Below are 25,317 nucleotides of genomic sequence, written 5' to 3'. Positions count from 1 at the left end.
TCATTTCTTTCCTTCGATTTGTAGATACAGACCATCCCATCCTAGGAGATGAGATTCCATGATTGAGTCTGTGAGGAGCATTATTTTACAGAGTGAGTGCCTCGAGTATGAGACATCATCAGAGGCCTTCTTCACCACCATATAGGATATTTTTGTTAGCAGATGGGACAATAATTGCACACCTTTACATTGTTTGTCTCACTCATTGAACCCAAAATACTACAACCATGAGTGGCTGAATGGTGGACCTTCCTGTAGATTCCCTCCTCACATGGATGGGGAAATTTCACAAGGGAGGAAAGATGCATTGAGGTGGATTTTTCAGGATAGAGCATCCCTTGATGAGGTGGAGGATGCCTTTGCAGAGTTTTCCACTAGCACTGGTCGATTTGCAGGATATGATGTGATTAGAGATAGGGGGCTAAGAAGCCCTATTCTTGGTGGGCAACTCATGGGGCAACAAACCCTCCTCTACAGTAGTTAGCCATGAGGCTCCTCTCTCAGGTGACTTCATCCTCTTGTTGCGAGAGGAATTGGAGCACATATGGGAATTTGTATAGTGTCAAGAAGAGTAGACTTGAGCAGTCCAGGGTAGAGACAATGGTGTATGTGCACACCAACCTTCATCTTATTTACAGGTAGAGGGATGAGTGGGGAAAGACAAAGATGTGGGATGTCTTTCCTGATGATATGGGTTTGGACAACAGTGTTGAGTTGGCATTTGCCAACTTGGATCTTAATGAGCTAGTGTTAGAGCCTGTCACTTTTGATGATGGTGATACTGTAGAGGGGTCATCCTCCACACCAGTAGATGTAGAGATGACATTGGATATAGAGGAGGAGGATGCAGCAGAGGAAAGTAGTGGTGACCATGGTGATGAGTACAATGATGCTTATTTTGATGATGAGGATTGATGACTCATGAGCTACCTACTGCCTTGAGGCTTGTAGTTGTTTTGTATTTGCTATTTCTATTTGCCATTGGCATTGCTACTACCTATGTAACTCATTTTGATTTTGATGACTCAATGAGAAAACTACAATATCTTGTCTTTCTCCTATTGGATCATTGATGAATATGTATTATGTCACAATTGTATTGGTATGCATAATGTTACTTTGTAAAACTTACATCTAGATGAAGGTCTATGTTTGAATCAATGAATTTGTATCATGAATGAGAATTTGTGTAAGAAATATCTAATTTTTAATATATATATATATATATATATATATATATTTTAATAAAAAATATATAACGTGTCCTAATGTGTTCTGTTCCGGGGGGTCAATGTGTTCATGTTCGACACTCGAATCCTAGTGTCCTTTGTGTCCCGTGTCCCCATGTCAAGTGACTTAGTACAAAACTAACATAACTACCATAACCAACCAATTGACATATACTCGGAAAAATTGAGACAACAACAAAAGACACCTGAAACATCTACCCATCAAAATTGAGTACCATCTGCCTCCTCTGGAAGGCGGTTCAAGTCAATGCCCAAATTGTCAACAGGAATGTTGCTCACAGCACTGGTGACTTCAACAGACCAATCCTAGAGCTGGAGAGACTGAATATTGCCTTGGAGTGCATCCACCTCATCAGTTAATTGAGAGAAATTGGAATGGAGTGATTGGAGCATGTCCGAAACCCGAGCTAGCTTGGTTCCTTGCTAGTGCAGATCCATGCGAAGTTAAAAATTTTCCTTCTGGAGAGCCTCGTGAGTATTTTGGCAGTCACTGCAGATGACAGTGTCTGAGGAATCCAAAGGACTGGTGACAGAAGTAGATATACTGCATCGAGGGATCATTTTCAGAGGAGACGACCAAGGGAGGGAACGCAGAGAAGCCATGGAGAAGGGATCGCTGAAGGTCAACACGCAACCAAGAGCTGACGGGCCACCACAGAGGAGCGGAAGCATAATGGAAAAAGTTAAATCCCAGCATCCATGGGCAATTAGCAATGTAACTTCCCGAGAAACATGCTGCGTCTGGGCACAGAGTTAATCGAAATCTACTCATTTTTGTTTAAGAAAAAAATTGACATAATCAGCCCATAAATACCAACATTTTTTGACTCTGAAGTCTCTTGGATATCAATTTTACAACCTTCATTTGCCTTCTCATTAGCTCCTTAAAAGTCACAAAGTCTGCAACAATAAATACCCCTCTTTGTGTAGAATGAGGAACCAATGAACTTTTTTGAATATCAACCACCCCGATCACAAAGGAGACTCAATGATCAGATCTTTAAGCTGCTAGAAAGGACTCCTAATGCTCAAAATGCAAATGCATTTTGAGAGGTAACAATCGCAAGGTGAGTATTCAAATGCCTTCAAATTTGTTGGATGTCTTCACCTCTACAAGTCGCAAGTCACTTCAAAATCATCTGAAACAAGGTTTTGTTGCTTCATGGAGCTTCCAGAGGAGAAAAGATATCCAAAGAAATACCCTCATTGAATCGTTGTGGCCAATCTCCTTAATCTCGGGAACTGGACTTTGTCCTTGGCAACCATGCCAATTTGTTACCTTCTAGACTTGCACTCAAAGATATTCAAGTCCGTGAACAAAGTGCATATCTATGGGCACTCGGGAAGGTTGCCTATTCCCACTACAACCAATCTTCCTCTCACTTTAGGCTGTTTCTTTTTCAGCACAAGGGGGGAAACCCTAGAAAATAAGTTTATGATATTCTTTAGAAAGAGGGATGATGGACTACCAAGACTGGTGTCTATTCAATCGGGCAATCAAGTCAAGATCAAAGAGCAAGAGGGTTTGAGTATTACAGAGAAGACATAATTAAGCCATTCATTGATGCACCATAATTAGCCCAAAACAGATTTTCACATTGTACAGGAAGTGAGAGCCCTTATATAAGATGTGTCATCACAACTGTGAAATTACAGTCAAGAACAATCTGCAACAAATATTAAGGAATGACCATAATATGAAACCCTAGATGAAGTAGACAAAGTAGGATAACCTTCTTATTGAATGAACAAACAACAATTCATCATTTCTTCAAATCTGATTGCATAATAAGATCAAGAGGATCATCTTGGCCCTCAAAATGCTTATTTTTGAGGTCTTTTCCAACTATGATGATTTAAGGGAAGTTACTTTTTATTCCTGGCAGCTTGAAGAGCCCTTTGGGAAGCATTCGTGAAATAGCTTGTGTTGCTATGCAGCATCTGTTTAGTGGCTGGCTTATATATATGGTGATTGGTTGTGATATTGTTCAGCTTGATGATCTTTCAACTATGTTCTTAGACCATGTCATTGCAGATCAGCCATGACTGTGTTTGCTATGCTGATTTTAGAACACCAATTCAGGCTTAATCTGGGCAGCCTTCTAGACTGCCTTTTCAGTGGTTATCTAATGGTCTGATTCAGAGCAAGGGAACTCTGCTTTTAAGGGTCTACTAGCTACAGTTAAAACTTAAGCGGTATTTTATTTGATAAATCCCTGTAGTCTGCCAATTAACACTCAAATCAGCAGTCAAAGTACTGTTTGGAGCGATCTTCAAGTTTGGGATACATCATCTTGTAGGGGATCTTCATGGCTGTTTTGCAGACCACCTGTAGCAGATTTGTGAGCTTATCATGGGATGAGTTGGTTTACTTTCTTGGCTATTTTTACCAGCAGTAAAGACCTGAACTTCCAGCATATAGCTACAGCAGAATGGGTCATCTCCTGGCACCTTATTATGCATCATTCTTAGGTATGAAATGTGTTCAAAGTATTTTCCATCAAGTGTATAGCATGGTCAAGTGTTAGCATAAGATGCTGATCCATTCTTAAGAGTTTCTATTACTGATCTAAAAAGAATTATTGAGCTAGTTTGAGGAGCACTTGCTTGTTCATCACCTTTGGCCCTTGCATTTGGAGGATGTCCCGCCTTTCATGCACATTCTCCTAGGGTGCACCTTCATGGCTCCACCTTTGTGCCTATTGTTTTAGATCACAACACGTGGTATTTAACCCTATTTGAGAAATGTTCCACTCTTTTGACCCTTTGTTTGAGAATGATTGGTTGTTTGCATGTGGATCTATGCCTTTGCACATGCTCCTAGGTCACCCCTCTCTTGGAGGTTGTTACAACAACCAAAGTGGGCCTTCTTTGCACATGTTACTATGAGATCCATTGTTTGAGGAGTTGGTTATTGCATTGAAGGAAGTGACCTAACTAACCTTGCTATTTTTGGTATGATTTTGCTATCTCAAGGTGTTTGTCTCATTGAACAAGTGGAATGCTTCCCTAGTTGGCATGTTGGCACATTTATTGACGACATAACTACCTTGGCACACCTATCTAGGGCACTCAACTTAGAGGGAGTATCTTAATATTCTTGTTGGAGACGTTAGCCATCTTTGCACACATCTCAAGGGTACAACTGTTTTGGACTGTTTTATATTACTTTTTCTCAGTGAATGTGGTCCTATGGCCACCTTATTGTGCATTCTTCAAGGGTCTTGAATTATTTTATATTATATCATATATGACATGGTCAAAGTGGTCCCTTAATCATTTCCTTGAACACATCTCAAGGGGGCACCTCTTGTAAGGGGATGTCTATATTGTATTGTTGGTAAAGGGGCTTCTTGGAGAATGCCATATTCGTTATGATGACATATGGCATTATAGTTTCCTTTCTTAGAAAGCAGTCCCCATCCTCTGACTCGGTGCATATTCATATTTTATTGGAGATGATTGAAGATCATCCTTGAATGTAGGTTTTAACCCTCTACACAAATTACCTGCAAACAAATTCGTAAAACATAAAAATATACAATGGCGAGAACGTAAAACAAATATACACAAAGATTTTCCCCTGGATCCCAAAACCGCGAATATCAGATTGATTTTTCATTATATTCCTTTCAATGTTACAATACATACATATACATGCCAAAGCATTTATAAACCCCAATCCACTAACACTGGATTAGAACATAACCAAAGTTCCTTTGACTAGATCTACAAATACCATGGGAAAAAACCACCGTGCCCAAAAACCATGAGTAGGTCCGCCCACCATCTTCGGGTCTGCATAAAATAAAGTTTTTTCATATAACACACAACCAACATTCTCCCACTTGTTGTTTTCTTTTCACACCGGGGCTTATAGGAGAGCTTAGTGATTGGTCTAGGGTTGCAATGCCCATTGTTTCTCTACACCAAGAAAACTTCTTAGTGCTCATAGACTTTGTCAATGCATCTGCAACATTCTTCAAAGTGTCCACCTTTACCAGCAACACCTTTTTATCTTCAACCATATCCCTCACAAAGTGATATTGAACATCAATGTGCTTTGTCTTTGAATGATAAGCAGGGTTCTTTGCCAAGAAAATTTCACTTTGGTTGTCACAATCTATCCTTATAGCTCGTTGTACCAACCCCATACTTGAACACAATATTTGCAACCAAACTACTTCCTTGCTTGCATGAGTGGCTGCCATGTATTCAACCTTTATAGTTGAAAGTGCCACTACAGACTGTCTCTTGCTCATCCAACTGACTGCTCCTCCAAATAGGTTAAACGCATTGTAGATTTTCTCCGATCTAGATCTCCAACCTAGTTTGCATCAACAAAGCCACGAATGTCCAAAACTCTGTCCAATCTTGGTCTTCCTTGGTAGCACAAACCATAATCACTAGTGCCAAGCAAATACTTGAAAACCCGCTTCACTGTTGTCCAATGGTCCTTCCCTGGTGACAAAGGGGGGAAATGATAATGGAATTGAAGATGGTTGTTAGACTAAAAGTTTCGACAAACTCAACAAATTTGCCAGTGGGCATCGAAATTTTCCAATGGGAAAGCAATTGGGATGCTGATTGAGAGCATTTGTGGACATTCTTTTGTTCACTTGGATGGTCATTGGACCAAGCAAAGGATAGATGGATCCTTTTGCATTGCAGCTTGGCATTTGATGGAGTTGTTAAGCATTTTCAAAGTTGTATCAAACTTGCAGCTGATTCATTTCTCTTGGTGTGCTCTCTTCATATTGGAGTTTTCGGCATCCAGTTTTGGCAGTTTTTCAGGCAGTTCTTCATTGAGGATCAACTCAGCAGTTTCAGCATGAAGACTTGGAGATGGTACCAGGTTCTTACTTTGGACTTATGATTGAGGGGGGGAATGTTAGCCTCACTCTCACATAAAACAATCAATAAGTCCAAAATAATTAAAATTATAAAACTTGGAATAATTTCTACTTGTCTTTAATTCTAGAATGAGTCAGTTCCTCAAACTTGGGAGTTTGTTTAGGTCTAGTTGGTTGAGAGATTCTCTCCAACTAGTTAGGTTGCTAGATTAGAATGTGGTTGAGATATTCAATCAACCAAAGTGATTGTGTGTCCAAGATAGATGAACTATCTTGAGACATATTCTATTGAATCATTATCATTATTTTGTGAGATACAATACATTGAGGCTTAATGCCTTTTTCGCCATGTATATGTTTGTCTTGTAATTTTATTTATTTTTATTAATTCTATTACTCTTTGCTCTTGATGAAGCACTGTATGGGTTAAAGCAGTCACCAAGGACGTGGTATAAAAAAATTGATACATATAGTTCAAAGACCCTAGTTCAAAGACTTAAGATTTCTTCCTGAGGAAATATAGCCATGTATTCCTCGAGAAGTCATCTATAAATGAGACATAGTACACATACTTACCCAGTGATGGAACCAACACAGGTCCAAACACATCACTATGCACAAGCTCTAATACCCCTTTTGCCCTCTTAGCACCTGTTGACCACTGGAGTGGCACTTGATGATTATATGGAGACTACATGCCCAAGGATGATCCAGAGAACACTTGTACCATCAGATATCGTCACTCAACAGAGTTTTTTAACTCTACTTCTATCTTCTCATCATCTTTCTTGTATCCAGATTCCACAGCCTACGGGGAATTGTAATAATTGATACTGGTAAAGACGAGTTTTGAGTCTGTAACAGGCCTAGGATGTTGGGACTCGATCAATAAATGAGTACACCTTGGAGTGTTTTTTTTATCTGGTTAATTATCCCTTCTTTTTCAGAGGCGGATAATTTTCTGGGTTTTTTCACTCACGTTTTACCCCAAAGCCGGGGTGACGGTTTGAAGGTTGAGCCCCTGACACATCTTAGTGTCTAGAGTCGATGTATATTACCATACTAGATCACACAAAAAATTTCGTGGAATTTGGTTAGGTCTAGGTAGTCATTTTTTAATTTTTTAGATTTCCTGCAGGTCAAAAATTGCAAATAAAATTGTATTTAAATTGTAATAAGTGTAGTCTAAAGAAGTTGTATGGGGTATAAGTAATCAAAATTACACCTCTCATCAACTTTCTACTATAACATACTTCGAGGGGTTAATAATGTGTTTTGGACCCTCAAAACCCACTTTTCCTAAGTTTAGTGGGAAATCTGGCAATTAATTAAGCCAGAAATTAAATAAATGGAGAAAAATAAATATCCACATGCTAAATGAGGTGGAAAATTATGGGGAGTTAAAGTGGAGTCCAAAGGTGATGTGGACTCTTAAAATCAAGGAAAGGACATGTGCTCAAATAAAATTGAATTTCTGGCATTAAATGAAAAAGCTGCTTGGAAATTCGAATTTGTGAAGTTAATGCACATTTGGGAGGATTTGGGAGAATATTTGGTGGAGATTTTTGTGGGAAATTGTCTCCACATGGGTTACCACCCATATACACTTGTCATTCCACCATAAAATTCGAATTTGGCACATAAGGGAAGAAGAAAATGATGTCCACTTGCCAGAATTCGATTTTTACACTTGGCATTGGAGCTCCATTCAACAAATTCGAATTTCTCTTTGGGATTGTCACCTCATGCCACTTGTTTAATCACTTCTACATTGGGATTGGCTCCAATGCCATTTGTCATTGTCATTCTTCATTGGGATTTGCTCCCAACTCTCTATATAATAGAGCCATGGGCTCTCACATTGTATAATATTGTTACTAGCTATTGTGCTTGCGGAAGCGCTGCTGCCTTGTACACTTTCAGAAATATCAATAAAGACTTTGGGGTTTCATTCATGAGGTGTTCCTCCTTTTTGAGTGTGATGAATTGTTGAGCATTGGTATAATTCCTTTTACTCATGCTTTGATCTAATTTGCTTCCATATGCTCTTGTAGATTTGTTAATGTAGAGCTATCTTGCATTGACATTTGATTTAGAAGTATGCTCTAGGTATAGAATGCTCTAGTTGGTTTTAAATAAATCTCTAGAGTTTCTTATCATTGCTAAACCTATATGGAACTAATTCTTGATTGAAGTTTTGTAGAGAGAACATCTTGTTGGGATTACAGAATCAAGCGTGAGGGGAGGTCTTTGGAGAGACCAACCCATTCTTGATACATTCTTAAAGGAGCTCTCATTTGTTCTTTGAACCTTCATAGTCTTATCTTACAAAGTGGTTTTGCAGGGATTTCGGCACATAGCTTGTGCACAAGCCGAGAACTTCTAAATTTAAATCTCTTTTAAAAAAACATTGTACTTCATTTCTTTCATTTGCTATCTAAGAGCTTGAAGATGGCTAAGCAAAGACAAGAGTTTACTCTCACTCTTTAGCTTAGCCTTTTGTAAATTATAATTGTACATATACATTTTATCTTGTTGATTTTTCCATTAATACTTAACTTATTTTGCAGCCATTGTTTGGATTGTTTGCTAACTCTTGTGTGGCAGATTTTGAAGAGCAACTTCCCGCAACATCTAACAAGTGTTTGTAGGACCTTTGGCAAGTGTTGGGGGTTCGATTTCCAAGGATGTCGTGAGCCCTTTTGAGGCTTATTTTGGCCAAGTCGAGTTCACTAGAGGGCTGCCCATTTTCCTCTTTAAGCTGTGGGCATTTGGAGGAAACTCACACCTTGTTTCCCTTGCATAAGTTTTGTGAGATCTTGTCACTACTTTCTCAAGAAAGGAGGTCTAGTGTCCAAGTTTCAAGCAATTATTGTGAGGACTCTCCTTGAAGTATAGTTGAGAACTTTGAAGGGCCCTCTTCTCATTGTAATATTAATAAAAGATCTAACTTGCTTGTGGGAGCTTGGGATTTCTCCCATGGTATCCTATCTCCCCATTTAGAGGGAGGTTTCTCTTGGGTGGATTGACATTTGCATGGTTTAAGCTTTCATACTTCATTCACTTACATGCATGCTTTAATTGGAAATTAACACGTCACTATCACATTTCATTAAGTTAAAGTTTGTTACAATTTCATTTGAGCTTTGTATTTTCTTTCTCATTGTTGCTTGGAGCTACAAGCTTACACTTTACTTTGGGCAATTTATCCTTTACATGCAAGCATTTTATATTCTTAACAAACTTTGATTCGTTTCCATTTACCTTGGTAAATTGTTTCATGAGCACTTGAATACATGCTTTAATTTTATGCTACATTGTTATCTTGAATATTGGAGCAATTTATTGTCATTGTCTATTTGAAACAAATTTTACTTTCAAGCAAATTACTTGTATCATTTTAATTCATCGATGAAACACATGCAACACTTGTAAGCAAATTTTATTCCTCCAATTGAAGTTATAATTGCAACTTATGTTGAACACTATTTCATTTTCAAGCATTGCAAATCAATCTCTTTGAAGCATTTGCATGTATCATTATTTTAATTTGGGGAATTAACACAATTTGCATTTCATCTAGGCGTTTTAGTGTAGGAAGGCTCGAAGCCTCTTAAAATTTTACCTCCAACATAAGTTGGTTGAAGTAGACATCTTAGGGATCCTCTACTCTATTGACTCCTCACTTTGAGATCCATATCATGGGGCGAGGGTGAGGTCTGAGGATTGAAGAGTTAAATTGTAATCTTGTTGTAGACCTAATTAATAAAATTAACTAAGAGCACTTTCCATTACATTTACTTTACTTGTCTCTTGATGGTTTGAGTTTTCATATGCAAAGTCTATTCCAAAAGCAAGTATTGTGATCATTTCAAACAAGTGTTTTCTTTTCATGTTTAAAGTCTAATTGCATATTGATGTCTTGGTTTAGTACTTCCTTTCTTTTACATTTCCAAGATAATTACTAATTTCTGGGTTTTGGCAAGATATGTTTCACATGTTTTGATTTATAAAGTTGATTATCTCAAAAGCATTTTGTATCTTACATATCTTGTGCTAACAATCCTTATTTACATTTAAGGGTTACTTTGTTTTCTCTTTTGAGAGCATTGCATTTTACTTTGAGCAAATATATCTTTAAATTGTTGAGCAAATTCCTTATAAGGCACTGGTTTTATGGTTTTTAATCATATTAATGATTGGCATTTTTATTTCAAGTTGCTCACTTCATATTTGGCCATAAATCCTTAAAATTAATCCATTTTCACTATAACACTCTCCTAGAAACTCACATCTTTTAACTTAACTTTCATTAGGGACCCACCCCTTTAGCTAACCTAGGAGATGGCTCAAACGGAGAGAGTCGGGATTAGTGTGACAGCCCCTTCTCTGAGTTCCCTGCCACCAACCACACCTTGTGGGGTTGAAGACTTTTCTCATTGACTTGTAAGTAGGTGTAGGCGGCAGGGTCAAGAACACCAAAGGGGAAACTCATCCGATTTTGCTTCCCATATACACAATGTTCACAAAAATCGAAATCTAGAGAGAAATTAGACATATCTTTTACCATAACATTACCTTGTAGTATTCGAAGGCCCTTCTCTCCAATATGTCCAAGTCTTTGATGCCACAACATAGTCTTTTCTCTAGAGACCACTAGATTTTTTTCTCCACTTTCAAGAACCACAAAACTATTGCATCCATCAATAATAGTTCTACCCAGAAGCTTGTACAGAGTTCCAATCCGAACTCCCCGCATCAATACTAGTGCTCCCCGAACCATCCTGCAGGTATCTTTTTCAAACACTGTTTTTACACTTGCATCATCCATCTTGCTTATAGAAATAAATGCAGGAATATGCAGAATACTAGGAGGTGTTCTAATCCTTCCACCTTGCAACTTCAACTTGACTTTTCCACGTCCCATGATTCTTGCCTTCTTGTCATCCCCTAGACATCACCACCATCAGATTTCTCATACTCACAGAACCACTCCTTATGAGGAGTGAAGTGACAGGATGTACCTGAGTCAATCAACCATTCCTCATGATTTACGTGTGTACTTGAAGAAGAAGCCAAGTACACATCCCCGCTTCATCTGAGATAGTTTTCGCCTCTACAGAAGGAGCATCATCAGATCCTTTTCCTTTCTCAGGAGTTTTATATTTACAATCCTTTTTGTAGTGCCCTTCTTTTCCACATTTCTAGCATACCTTTACAGGTTTTCTTGGAGATTTAGATCTCCCTCTAGATTTAGATCTCCCACTTGAGGACTTATTTCTGTTTCTGTTATGGGACCGTCCTCTTACAGACAAGGCATCTCCATTCTGGCTCTCCATATTTTTCTGTCTCATCTCCTCTAACAACAAGGATGAGACTATTTCATCAAACTTCAAGGTAGTTGTATTGCTACCTATAGCAACAACCAGACTATCCCACGAATCTGGTAGAGAACACAACAGACTGATGCACTTATCTTCATCTAAAATTTTAATATCAACAGATAACAACTGACTTACCACAGTATTGAAGGCATTCAAATGCTCTGTCACCAAGTCTCCATCCTTCATCCTCAGGTTATACAACTTTTTCTGCAGGAACAATTTGTTCACCAGAGACTTAGATTGATACAAAGTCCCTAACTTGTCCCACAAAGCCTTTGCTGTAGCTTCCCCCGGGACATTCAACAATACTGAATCTGAAGGACACAATCATATTGTGCTCTTCGCCTTCCGATCTAACTTCGCCCAGTCTTCTATAGGCATTCTCGTTGGTGCCGAACCTAGATCTATAATGATCCACTGATCTCTACCCACCAACAAATCCTCCATCTTGAGCTTCCAGAACTCAAAACTTTGTCCAATGAATTTCTTGATCTCAATCTTTCCACTGTTCGCCATCTTCTTTTACCGCAAGAATCGATCCTACAGATCTCCCACTGTAACAGGGTCTACCATAGGCTCGAGCAAAACCTCTCAGCAGTGAAGGCATCCCCTTGAAGCCGAAACAACTTTGATACCAAATGTAGGTTTTAACCTTGTACAGAAATTACCTGTAAACAGATTCTTAAAACAGAAAAATATACAATGGCAAGAGCATAAAAAAAATATACATAGAGATTTTCCCTTGGATCCCAAAACCGGGAATACCAGATTGATTTTTCATTATATTCCTTTCAATGTTACAATACATATATGTACATGCCGAAGCATATATAAACCCCTGGATTAGAACATAGCCGTAGTTCCCTTGATCGAATCTACAAATGCTATGGGCAAAAACCACTGTGCCCAAAAACCATGTGCAAAAACCATGGGTAGGTCCATCATTGGGTTCTCCCGAGTCCCAACTACTATTGGGTCCACATAAAATATTTTTTTTTCCAGGGCGCTGCCCCAAACCACATGATGCGTAGAAAGAATATAACACACACCCAGCATTGAAGGGCCTTCCAATGAAGGAAAGGACAAGTGTTAGCTTGCATGATGAACTAGCCCAAGCTAGTGGGGCATTTTGCATATGTGGCATGTCACTTGTCATTGCTTCACTATTTTATTTGTTTATGAAGGCATTTTGCTTTGGAGAGCTCCATTGATTTTTTGTTTTGGTATTTTTCTTGGAGAAAAGCATGGATCTAGGTACAACTCTCCTTGGATTATTTTATATTATGTGACATTAATCATTTCCTTGAACACATCTCAAGGGTGCACCTCTTGTAAGGGGATTTCTATATTGTAATGTTGGTAAAGGGGCTTCTTGGAGAGTGCCCTATTTGTTATGATGACATATGGAATTATAGTTTCCTCTCTTAGAAAGCACTCCCCATCCTTTGACTCGATACATGTTCATATTTCATTGGAGGAGTTTATTGAAGATCATTCTTGAAGGGCATTCCAATGAAGGAAAGGACAAATGGCATCTTGTGTGATGAACTAGCCCAACCTAGTGGGGCATTTTGCATATGTGGCATGTCACTTGTCATTGCTTCACTATTTTATTTGTCTACGAGGGCATTTTGCTTTGGAGAGCTCCATTGATTTTTTATTTTGGTGTTCTTCTTGGAGAAAAGCATGGATCTAGGTATACTTCATTATAATTTCTAGGAGATGAAAGTGGATGTATAATTCACAAAATTATTTTTTTATTGCAAGGAGATGGAGCTAAGTCTAGAAGAGGACTAGCTCTCTCCATTGTTAGGCATGATTGGATTTGGGGAGATTCCCCCTTGCATCTTAGTTGAACATCCTTTTGAATTTAAATATGCAAGTTAAGTGTTTTTCTTGTTGAGGCACATGTTTCGGAATTCGGATTCAATATTGTTGAATATGGATGATAGAGATCATTTGCAACAAATATGCTATGAAGGGAAAAATTCTAGGTAACTTTATTCCTCTTTTTAGAAATACTTAATTGATAGTCATTTCCCATCTTATGTATCTTTGTCTCTGTGGATGGAAATGTATTGTTGTATCATTCATCTTAATTCGTGTTTGTTGCCACGTTCATATTATTCATTGGTAGGCACATGGTACACCCTTATGCATGTTTTAAAGGTTTCCTTCATTGTGATTCCTCCAAGACAATTTTTGCATATGTGGGCAACAAAGGTAGGACAATTGTAGTTTGTTTATCCCAACTTCATTTTGTTCTTTTATCGTAAGAAAACAACCCTTAAAGTTTTATTGTTTGACTCCATATCCCAAAAATGGATTGACACTAGTCTTGATCCACCCATCAATCATAATTCTAAATGCATAATACTTTTTTCCTATGGAAACCCCCTTGTGTCGGAGGAGAGTTGGCATAAAGTGAGAGATGATGCTATTGTGGTGATAGTGAGGTAGCCCTCTTAGCTCCTCTGAGGCCTTGTATCTTAGGACTTTATCACAAGAAGTGATAGTATGGGTAGTAACAAATCAAAGAGGTCTCACCCTAACCAAAAAATTATAGTGATAGATTCCTTTGATAATTCAATGTTACATCAAAGATTAGGGAGGGATTACAACCTATATCCTATTTCTTATGTGACAAACTTGCTCTTCTTCAAAGATTATTTAGTAGCAAAAACCATGGAAATTCTTGCAAAAACCATAATCATCTATGAAAAGAATAAAGATAAGGAAAAATCTCACATTGGATGAGTCTTTCTTTCAATCATCCAAGATATATTTAACTAAGCTTAGAGGGAAACTTCCATTCTTTCAACCATGCTTATAATAAATGAATTCTCTCCTATTTTTATATCTTTTAAATCAAAACCTAGTTCATAAAATAATATTTCTTTTCAGAAGACCCTAGAATCCTCCTTTGAGTGGATTGCTACCTTTTTCCTCGAGTGAATAAAATAGGTCCACAATGCCACTTGTTATCTTCATAAGGAAAATGCCCTTTCTTCTAAGGGTTTGATCATGTCAATGATGGCACAAATTGTCTCCTTGTCTCCAAACATGTAGAAAAAACCTCAAACAATGTGTCTATCTCCAAACAGCCCAGAAGGTGAAATATGCTTCCAAATATGTGAAAACAAATTAATAATGTGTCCTTACTGCCAAAAGTTCTCCTTAAAGGGGCAACTGTTGATTTTTGTATCTCAGGCAAGTACTTCCACACAGGCCTTGTGCCTAGGCATGTGGAAGTTGCCCACATCTCCTCAGAACACTTGCTCTAGGTTGAGCAAGTTGTCTAACTTAGGAAAATCACATATTAGTATGTTGGCTTATTGTGGTAATAGAAACTTAGGAAAAGTAATTTTCTTTAGTAAGTTTTAATCTTAGTCGTTGATTTTGAGTGAGGTGACATTTAATCTCGACCATCAATCACTTCAAAATCAGGGTTTTGGCTCAATGTAAAGTTATAAAAGCAAGGCTAGGGAGAGGGAGAAGACACACCATACAATGACACTAGTCTCAGGAGGGGTGTGATGCTCCAGAGTTCCAGGTTTGAGGGAGTGCAGAGAGGCTGAAGATCCAGATCTGCATAGAAGCTTGAGCACCGATCTAGGGCAGATCTGGTAGATCAGATCAAGGGTTATTTTGTATTCTGTATTTTCTCAGTTGGGTCGTTATCCCAAGACGAGAGCCTAAGTAAGTTTTGAATCATAGTTAATGATGAACTGATTTGATTGGGCAGAAATCTGTGTGTCATATGTTATTGAGATTCGTTGTGTAATTGTGATTCCATTGAATATTTTGTTAGGAACCTAGTCGTGTGTTTGTTCAGTAAGATTTATGCTAGGAATTAAATGCTAGGCGGTGGGTTCAAGAAAACTAACATCAACATTGTTGTATTGTTTCTTGAAGGCAGTTCTTCGCTGCGAAACTGCGCCGAGAAACCAACTTGACCAAACTTTAGGTTCAAGCTGGCCCTCGAACTAGAGGGGGCTCCCTCAAGTGTTACGAGGCTTTTTAATGTTGTTCATTGTCACTGGATAGCAGCCTATCAAGCAAAACAACTAGATCTAGGATTTGTATAGGTGGTTGCTGATGAGTATCCAATCTCTGCTCAGAAATAAATCCCTCTCTTGTAGAGGCCTTATCAAAGTTCCAACGTCCAGCTTTGACAAAATAACATAGCTTTAAAGAGTTTGGTAGAAGAATAGAAGAGAAATTAGATAATCAAGTATCCTCCTTGAATACTTAATCATCTAACAAGAGCAGATGCGTACAGGATAATCTCTGTAACCCACATAAATATGTTTAAGAGACGATAAAAGACAATAATTTAATGATGCAAAGGAACTAATTTAAACAGACTATTCAATTAGCTAGTCTTAGTGTAGATGATAACTTTGCAGTGGGTTGTCAGGGAGGTTGATACTCAAACCTAGCCTTTCCCTAACTTCTATATTACCTCAAACTTATGAAGAAACAAATTATGAAATCACTGGAAAAGACATACATGAGAAACAAATTCTGTCATAAAACTAAAGCCATAAACCTTCAATTAAAAACTCTACAATAAAAGTATTTACAAAAATGGCAGGGTTTTGGCATCAAAATCCAACCCTTATACAATGAAAATCAAATAATATATTGAGGATTACATCAAACTAACTGTGTCTAGCTTTCTGGAATAAAAATCTGAACAATATACTAAAAACAAAAACAATCTTTGAAAAACTGCAGGAAATTTGGAGCTGTTTGCAAGTCTTCTGCCTTGAAATCTTGAGCTGCTTAAACTGTTTGTTGGAAAACTACACTTTGATCCTTAGTTTGTTGATCTTCTGCTGCTAGGTGTTTTTTGAGTGCTAATATCTCTGCCTCTAAATCTGAATAAGAATGACTGTTGATCTTCCTCCTTCTTCAGATGCTAAAATCATGTCCATAATGTGGTTGACTGATCCTTTTTATAGAATTGATTAATCCCTTGTCTTTTGATAAAATCCTTTGATAATTCAATTGATTATCTTTCAGGTGCTTAATCATTGTCATAAAATTTGGAGATGATTTGGAAATCATTGATTTTCTGTCACTCTTTAGTTTTCAAAAATATTAATTTTAAGTTTTTGGGAATAAGATATTTTAATAAATTTTCCAAAAATCTATAAAATTATATTTCCATATTTCCATAAAAGTAATTCTTGACTGTGGTTTTGAAAAACCATGTCTTCAATAGAAAACCATGTCTTGTTTTGACCTGTAAAACTATTCTTTTCTTCATGAATTTCATAAATCAAATCTCTACATATTTCCTTAAATAATCTTTGCTCTGTAAAACCATCCATGGTTTTGAAAACCATGTCTTGTAATACTTTTCCATTGTAGCATTTATTTGTTTATGAATTTCATAAATGAAATTTACAACAATTTACCCAAACCATCCACTGTTTTCATATTTAGTTTTGCCCACTTTTGGTATACTTATGATTCATGAATAAATGAAACTTCATAAATAATTTTCATTTTTTTATGCAAACCATTTACTGGCTAGCTCCCCATGGTTTTGAAAACCATGTCTCCAACCATGTTTGGTAAATTATGAAAATATCTTTTCTATCCTCCTTTTTCACTCTTGTAAAAACTTTGGATATGAAATTATCCAATTTTTCTATTCACGTGCATTTTTCCTCTTTATAATTTTTTTCCTCCTTATACCATAGCAAAAAACATTCATTTGTCTGCTTTGTAAAATTTCATTTTCACCTCTGTAAAATTATTCCATAGGGAGGAAATATTTCCTTATAACATTGGAAACTCCATGATTTCTATTGAAATTTGAAATGTACTTCTAGAACATGTATCTTCATTTTTCCCTGCATGAAGATATATTTAAATTGTTGACCTAGCCTCCTCTTACCTCAAACTTTCACCCATAAGCTCATTCCAGAAAAATAGAGCTATAAAAATCTTCCCTTCATTCTCGCCTTAGATGCAGACTTTATAATTTTAAAAATTTCCCACCTCACATTTATAAATTCAAATCAATATGGTAAATGTTATGGCAATGGTATTTCAGGGGGGGGGGGGGTAGGTTAAAATTCAGATAGTCTGGGGTCCCCGCAAACCATCGATTTAATATTTCACACATCTCGAGGTATTATAGATTATGGTGTTTTAATGTGTGAAATGCAGGGTGGGGACATAGGTTTGAATGGACTTATTGATTTTGACTTTTGACCCCCGTAATATATGGTAATAAATGTGGTTGTCGTATTTAGAGATTGGGGTTGACTCAATATTTTTAACATAAGTTTAATATTTTAAATAAATAATTTTATAAAAATATAATTATCTATATTTTATAAAATTAAATTTTATTTAAAATGAAAAATATAATAAATAATACCCTAGAAACTTGTGTAAAAACCAAATTTTCCAGCGAGTTTCAATATACTCGAGGTTCTGGCCAAGAAACCAATTAGAAAAATTTTGTAACTTTTCTTGGACAAGAAAAAGTTACAACAAACACTTTTCCAAATATGTGGAGTATGCGTCGAAGAATGTGTAGTGACACCAAGGGACCTCTTTTAGCCATATAGATTCTTCTATTGTCACATGTCACCAGTCCAAGCAACATGTTCCTCCTTTGGCTTCTTTTCTTGGCACCTAAAATGTTTTGGGCCTCTTGCAAGGTAGGACATTTGCTCCCTTAGCCTCTTTCCCTGATACATATCATGGTCTGGATGCCCTCCAAGGTAAAGTGTTTTATGCTTGGGCCATGTTTTGACTTTTACTTTGAGGTAGGGCATTAATCTTCTAGGGCTTCTTGCTCGCATCCTCCATCTTATGAGGTCCTGAAGCCTTGGCTTCAACTTGGTTGTAAGACTCTTCCTCAATGATGCAAGAAAGCAGGGTATGAACTGTGTAACCATGCCTTGAGTATGTGTGAAGTGTGCCCAAGTGGAACCTCATGATGAATATGTCCTTGGAAAAGCCTCCACCAAACTATCAGTACTCCTTAATAGTTCTGTCCTTTCTCTGGATGTTGGGAAGTGCTCAGGCATGCTAGAACAAGGTGCGTGGCCTCCAACTCTCCTCTTGTAAGCTGTGATTGCCATTGAACTCTAATGATATCCTACTATGCTAGTAAGTGAAGAAAGACACATGAAAATGCGAAATGAACCTTGTATTTTCAATGGGTAACAATGTCCTCTAAGGAATGCTTTGGATTGGGAGGACTTGACTAGGTGTAGGAGGAACCTTGGAATGCTTAACTGAAGTTCTCCCATCATCCATGCACAAAGAGAAAAAATTGGTAATGGGTGTTTGACCAATCGATTTGAATTGTGAGTTAATATGCGAAGTTAAGCAACCTAGGGCAGGGTATGAACTAATCAGATCTATTAAATTCTATATTCTCTGATAAATATATTATTCACAATGTTAAAATTTATATTACCATTTGTAGATGGCTAAAAGCAATCAATGGGGATGGTACATGTTCAAAACATGCAAAAGGGAGTCCATAAATTACATCTGTCTGTCTAAGAGTAGCTTCTCAAGATCAAAGATAGATATCTAACATAGTTCAAAACATGAATCAACTTAGATTTAAGATGCAAAATCAACAAACCGTTTTGTAGTAGATACAGTGCTCTCTAACTACAGTAATCATGCAATATATCTACCAATGCAGATCATATGCCTTGTTTATTCTCTACGAGTAGAAGGTATTTATGGTGCTGGGATTGTTATTTTGTTTAATCATAACCTCATTACATAGTCATTGTTGTCGATTTATTTATTTTGGCCCTAGATAATCTAAATTCATTATTGTTTTGAATTGATTTGCTAATTTGTAGTTAAAGCTTTTAAATTTCTAGTACTTCATTTATTATGTTGTGGCACCAAGATGAGTCTATTGGTTTTTCATGGACTCTTTTATGTATCACTATGTAGTACCTTTCTGAAATTTAGGTGATGCAAGAAGATTATGGACTATTTGTGTGGCCTTGCAGCATTGTTTTGGCTGAGTATGTGTGGCAACAAAGAGTTAGATTTCTTGGTTCTAAAGTGGTTGAGGTAAGAAACCTTCATATAGACTCAATTTCATTGTTTATATGATTGCTACTATCCTTGTATCATCATTGCTTACAGATAGGCATGTTGTTTTTTACAATGTCAAATATTACTTTTATTAAACTTACATGGCTTTGAGGACTGGTGATTTAAAAGGGATGTATATAAAGTACCCTGCATGACATCCTAAAATATGGGTACATGGGCATTGGCATATAGTGCGAAGAATACAAAAAAATATGGATATTCATTGAAGCAATAAAGTAAAAATTCATAAGAAAACAGGAGTACAAAGACGTAAATGGGATCAGGGAACATTCTTTTAGGATGTGACAAGCAACCTGTTTGTGGAGATCTTGTCCTTTGGTCATCTTAACAGAAGTACATGAATGAATTGGAAGGGATTCTCATGCAGTCCTCATTCAAGCACATAGATCATGCGCTTTACAATGAGCACATGTCCCCAAGTTTATTATTATCCTTGCGCCTTAAAATGATAAGAAACCAATAATTACATTCCACTTCGAGGGGGAAGCCTCCTTTATGATAAATGTAATGAACAAGACAATATTGATGATTCTAAGATTAGGTCTCTATAGTGTATATATATATATATATAGGAGACAAATGATACACTTATATTAAAATGGGAGACAAAACATGAAGATCACAAAAAACAGAGAACACAAGATATAGGCTCCAAGCCAGGGCGAAACCCCTCCAAAGGGGAAACCTAGAAAAAATTCTCTTCTTATAGAACCAGATCAGAATGAGATATCCAAGACCCAAGACCAAAAACCAATGTTCCATAAGCACCAGGTCAACCCTCTATTCTATCCACAAGATGTAAAAATTATGTTCGTCAAAGAATCTTCAAAAACTCAGAAATCTTGTCTTCATACAACCTCTTCTCCTCCTCAATAGCATAAGGGAAATTCATATTCCTTTCCACAAGAAGTTTGCATCATACCTTGGGAGAAACTCACATCTAGCTTGAGTAAATTTGCTTGTCTTGACACCAAACTGCAAAAACAACTTGTCCAAATTGGAAGAGCACGCTGGCCAATATATAGTAGTTCGTGTGTTTGAAAAGTCACATTCTTTAGGCAGACCGACATGATCATCTGGTGGGCCAACCTGGTCTTGTGGGTACATATTTGACTCTTTTCATTTAAAAATAAAAAAAATGGGACTTTGACTCAATAAACCTAGGGGCATTGTTAAAATTGACAACTAGTGCCAAATTCCACTTTAGACAACTCATTTGATGGAGATGATCATTGCATTGAATTCTTCTCTTCGAGAGGACCAAAATCGACCTAAAGATCATCAAATTTGGATAAGCAGAAATGTGTTTTTGAATTTATGCCCACACGTGTGAATTGTCAAAGTCAGCCACATCATGTAGGCTCATGAAGACCAAGAGACATGTCACTTCACCCTCAATGACTTGTATAAATATGAGAGACCTCAAACCTCATTTGGCATCATCTCATCTCACACATTCTTCTCTTCCCTCATCTGATTGGTTTGTACAACTTATTGGGCATCTCTTTTCCTCATACGTGTGGCAGCGGAATGCTGAATTGTAGGATGAATTATAGGGCCGAAATTTCAGTCTGTTGTAGGTTTGTCCAGTGTTGACCAGAGGTATTTTGACCACATTTGACTGTGATTTTTGGGTCAGAATTTCATTTTTGGCAGGCCGCATTTATTGGCACAGGAACCGAGGCGTTTTGTTGACTTTGACCATAGACAAATCACATAGTTGACCATAGAGTTTGACAAGGTTTGACCACTATTTTCATGACTGTTTTGGGCTGAGTTTGACCACATTAGAAGGCTGAGTTTGACTGGGTATGACCAAGCTGCTTAGAGGATAGTTTGCTACTGCTTTGACCAACGTTGACTTTCTGGTTAGCGCTGTTGATTGCTCTAGAAAATTTCAGATTTGACAGGGCTGCTTTAATCATCAATTGACAAGTCAATTTTGACTTTATTGTACTCTCTCTGCTGAACATTTGATATAATAATAAGAAGAATTGATCAAATCGTTTTCCCCATCTTGGGGTTTTTCCCTGGCATTAGCCAAATTTGGTGTTCTCTTCTCTTGGCCTGTATTCTGCATTTTACTGTTCATGTTCTATCTACAGTTACTGTTGTTGAAATATGTAACTAGGTTCGGTCTTCATAATGACATGTGTAATCATGATTTTAGGTAATTGATGTTAGAAGAAAAATAAAAATTATTTTGTAATGCTTGAGTCATGGGTTTCATGCTCAAGTAATTTTATAGATGAAGCTCCCATTGTGAGCTATTAGGTTTGGTCATCAAGTCATAAGTGTTAGTTTTTGTAGCATCGGATGTCTTCTAGCCACGAAATTTGGTGGAGAGGCTAGAATACATGAGATCTCCAAAACGCAGAAATCATTTATGGAAATTTCGCCTAGAAGTGTTTCAATAAGATTATTTGATTTTTAAATATTTCCTAAGTCTAAACTTAGGGAATATGGTTAATTAGTCAATATTAATTGAGATAAGGTGAGAATCATCTAGAAACTCACACAGGTCGATCCAGAGATGATCCTAGCCATTGATTAAGTTCTAATCTTGGCCGTTGGTGCTCCAACAGTGGATTATACGAAGAGGTCGATGTGGTGATGGAGAATACACCAGTGCGGATACTTAGTTTCCCAGGTACTTCGATTTTCTCAGTAGCAGCAACTCAGTAGAGAAGATAAAGCTAGAGGGTGAGTAGCAGGTTGAAGAGGAGGGCAACAACATTCCGGGAGGAAGGTTTCTAGTCCCCGGAAGAAGCAAAGGAAGAAAGGCTGAAATTCTTAGAGGGCTAGCGTAAGCTCAGCGAAAAGGGTGACGCAGGGAGCTCAGTGCAGAGGCTAGGGAGGCAATTTCGGAGGCAGAAAATAACTGTGGGGTGAGAGAAAATTCTCACGATAATTTTGCCAGTATTTTCCTCAGATTAGATTGCCAGTTGGGCATCTAAATTATTGTACTCAAAATTGCTGTTGAAGAATAATAATAAAACCCTCATCTGCTGCATCGGTTTTCCCACATTGGGTTTTTCTGGGGACAATTGTCCAAAAATAATTGTGTCAAAATTCTTGTGTGTGCTAGAATTTCTCAGTTTTCAATATTTTATTTTCTGCAGTATTTTTATGGTGAAAATTGCAGTTGTGATTTTATTCGTTGTTTGCCGTAGCAAATAAACTACATAATTAAATTTTCAGTTAGAAGAATAATTTCCAGTTGCTGCAATAGATAAATTTTTTACAATAAGTATAGTGAGTCAATGTCATGTATTGAAGGCCCATTTGGGCATGTTACATATTGTAAAAAGAGAATTTGTTTGAGTCATTAACTCTCCTAGACCTTGTCACGAGTACTCCTTCAAGTCAACCCTCAAAAGGAGATGGAGATCATTCTAAAAGAGCATGCCGACCTACTCATTTGCACAAGTCAACTTATTTCATGGGCAGATCACTATATATAGTGAGGACTCAGCCTCACTTGAGACACCACTTGATCAAGCATCTGAAATACAACAAGAAGTGCGAGAAAAAGAGTAATAGGAGCCTCTCATCCAGCGAAGAAAGAAGAAGAAGAAACCAAAGTGTTTTTGGCATTGTTTTTGGGTTATTCTCCTCGCACGTGTGACAGGGATTAGGGTTTCTGCAGTAGGGTTACACCAGCCATTGAAGAAGCCTAGAAGAAGGTCACTAAACCAACATTCTTGCTAGCCGAGGTCACAAGGAGAAGCCCTCAAGTCAAGCGAAGAAGGAAAATACCATCAAGCTCCATCAATCAGCCCACACGTGTGAAATTGCAGAAGTTTCAGGCAGGCCAAGAATTGTAGGACTATGGAAGAGGGCCGAAATTTCAGAGTAACCGAAATTAGCAATGCTAGAAGTTAGTTTGACCAGTGTTGACTTGGGTAAGAAGGAGAAGCAGTGAAAAAGGGTCTTGTGACTTGGTCTTGGAGAAGTTGATAAGTCAAGGGTCTTGGTCTTGGAATTCGTCACTTGAAGTTTCTATAAGAAGAAGAATTCGTTTGGGTTTTCCTCTCAAGTTGGAGAGGTTTTGGCCCTGGTTGATTGCCTACATTTTGTGTCTCTTGTCTCATGCTTATTCATGATTTGGTAGCTACTTGATGATAGAAAACATTAACATAATCAAAAGAAAGAAAGAAGCTAATAAAAGACTAAGAAAAGTTGCATCACAAGCAGTTATCATTTAAGAGAAATCACCTCATCCCTATGCCCTAGATTTCTCAACAAATGTCAATTTGATTTATGGTTAATGTGATTGCTATTGGAAACTAATTTGGAAATTGTCATTGGGCTGCTAAAAGTACATTGAAGTACTTGTGCTAAGCATAGAACTTACCATTGTTAACTAAAATTAACATGGTATCAGAGCCCAGGTGAAGACAAAGCCCAAGCAAGAGAGAAAAGAAATCACTAAGAGAGATTTGTTGGACAAGCCTCCATGGCATCTACATCTTACTTCAAGATCGAGGACAAGCTCAATGACAAATATGACTATCATGCATGAAAAATGACTTTGGACTTGACTTTGGAAGAACATGATGCCATGGACTATGTGCAAGGAAAAGCGGTAGAGCCTCCTTCAAATGCACCGGTTGCTGCTAAGACAAAGTATAAGAAAGGTGAGGTCAAAGCTAAGAAAATTATCATTGGCTCCATTCAAAAGCATTTGATTGCCTATATTTCTGATTTAGGAACATCTAAGGAGATGTATGATAAGCTGGTTGGGATGTTCAAAGTGAACAATGAAAATCAAATCCTCTTTCTCAAAAACAAGTTGAAGGATATCAAAATGAATAAAGGGGAGTCTATCCAATCCTACTTCATTAGAATAACTGAAATCAACAATGATCTACTATCTATGAGAGAAGTTATTACTGATAGGAGCTCACTGTCATTGCACTTGGAGGTCTTACAAGACCTTGCGATGTATTTGTCACCATTATTACAACAATGATGGGATACCTGGTTTCGATGAGTTATTGGCTAGATGCACTCAAGAAGAGACTAGGATGATGGAGAGAGATAAGCCCTCAAATGGAAATGAACCTATTGCCTTCTCCACTCATGCAAGAAGGAAGAATAATGCTGGTTCGAGGAGTCAGGGTCAAGGGTTCAAGAAGGGATTCAAGGAAGGAAGAAAAGGAAGGTGCTACAATTGCAACAAGTTTGGCCACTATGCTAGAGAGTGTCCTCACAAGAAGAATACTCCAAGGGATGATGACAACAACAACCACAACAATTACAAAGGCAATGGCAATCAAAGAAACAATAGGTTCAACAACAAAGGAAAGAGGAATGCTCCCGCTGCTCGAAATGGAAATGGTCGACCTCCCAAGAGGACAAGAAATGCTAGGTATGATGAAAGTAATGTTGTAGAAAAACAAGATGAGTTTTATCTTATTTCCGCTCTATCTATTACCTCTCCTTCGGATACGTTGGATCATTGGTTGATTGATAGTGGAGCCTCAAGGCACTTCACTGGATACAAAGAGGCCCTCTCAAATTTGGTTGAAAAGAAGACTAATTTAGAGATCATACTTGGAGATAATGCCACCTACCCTGTGAAAGGGATAGGTATTGTCACTCTTCACTTGAATCAAGGTCAAACCATTCACCTACAAGAAGTATTGTATGTGCCCGATTTGAAGAAGAACTGGTGTCTATTTCTGTAATGGAAGATAAAGGTTT

At 37.5% G+C, this 25,317-nt stretch overlaps 1 protein-coding gene across 6 annotated transcripts in view; it reads left to right on the top strand.

The window, feature by feature from the left end:
• LOC149226569 (uncharacterized) overlaps positions 1-25,317 on the top strand; it is a 236,237-nt gene that overhangs the window by 36,235 nt on the left and 174,685 nt on the right. For 4 of the 6 annotated variants that reach the window (XM_089375315.1, XM_089375319.1, XM_089375317.1 and 1 more), the window contains exon 2: positions 19,459-19,563. The exons of 1 other annotated variant lie outside the window; for it this stretch is intronic. In XM_089375315.1, coding sequence (XP_089231441.1) covers positions 19,459-19,563 — 105 coding nt within the window. The remainder of the gene's footprint in view (positions 1-19,458; positions 19,564-25,317) is intronic. One more of the 6 variants, XM_089375320.1, reaches the window with a different exon arrangement.

Source organism: Pinus tabuliformis, chromosome J (genome assembly GCF_031772625.1).
Source record: "Pinus tabuliformis cultivar Carrire ecotype Pingquan chromosome J, CPIR1, whole genome shotgun sequence".
Classification (NCBI taxonomy): Eukaryota; Viridiplantae; Streptophyta; class Pinopsida; order Pinales; family Pinaceae; genus Pinus; species Pinus tabuliformis.
Note: the sequence above shows the minus strand (reverse complement) of the source record. Positions and strands in the feature narration are given on the sequence as shown.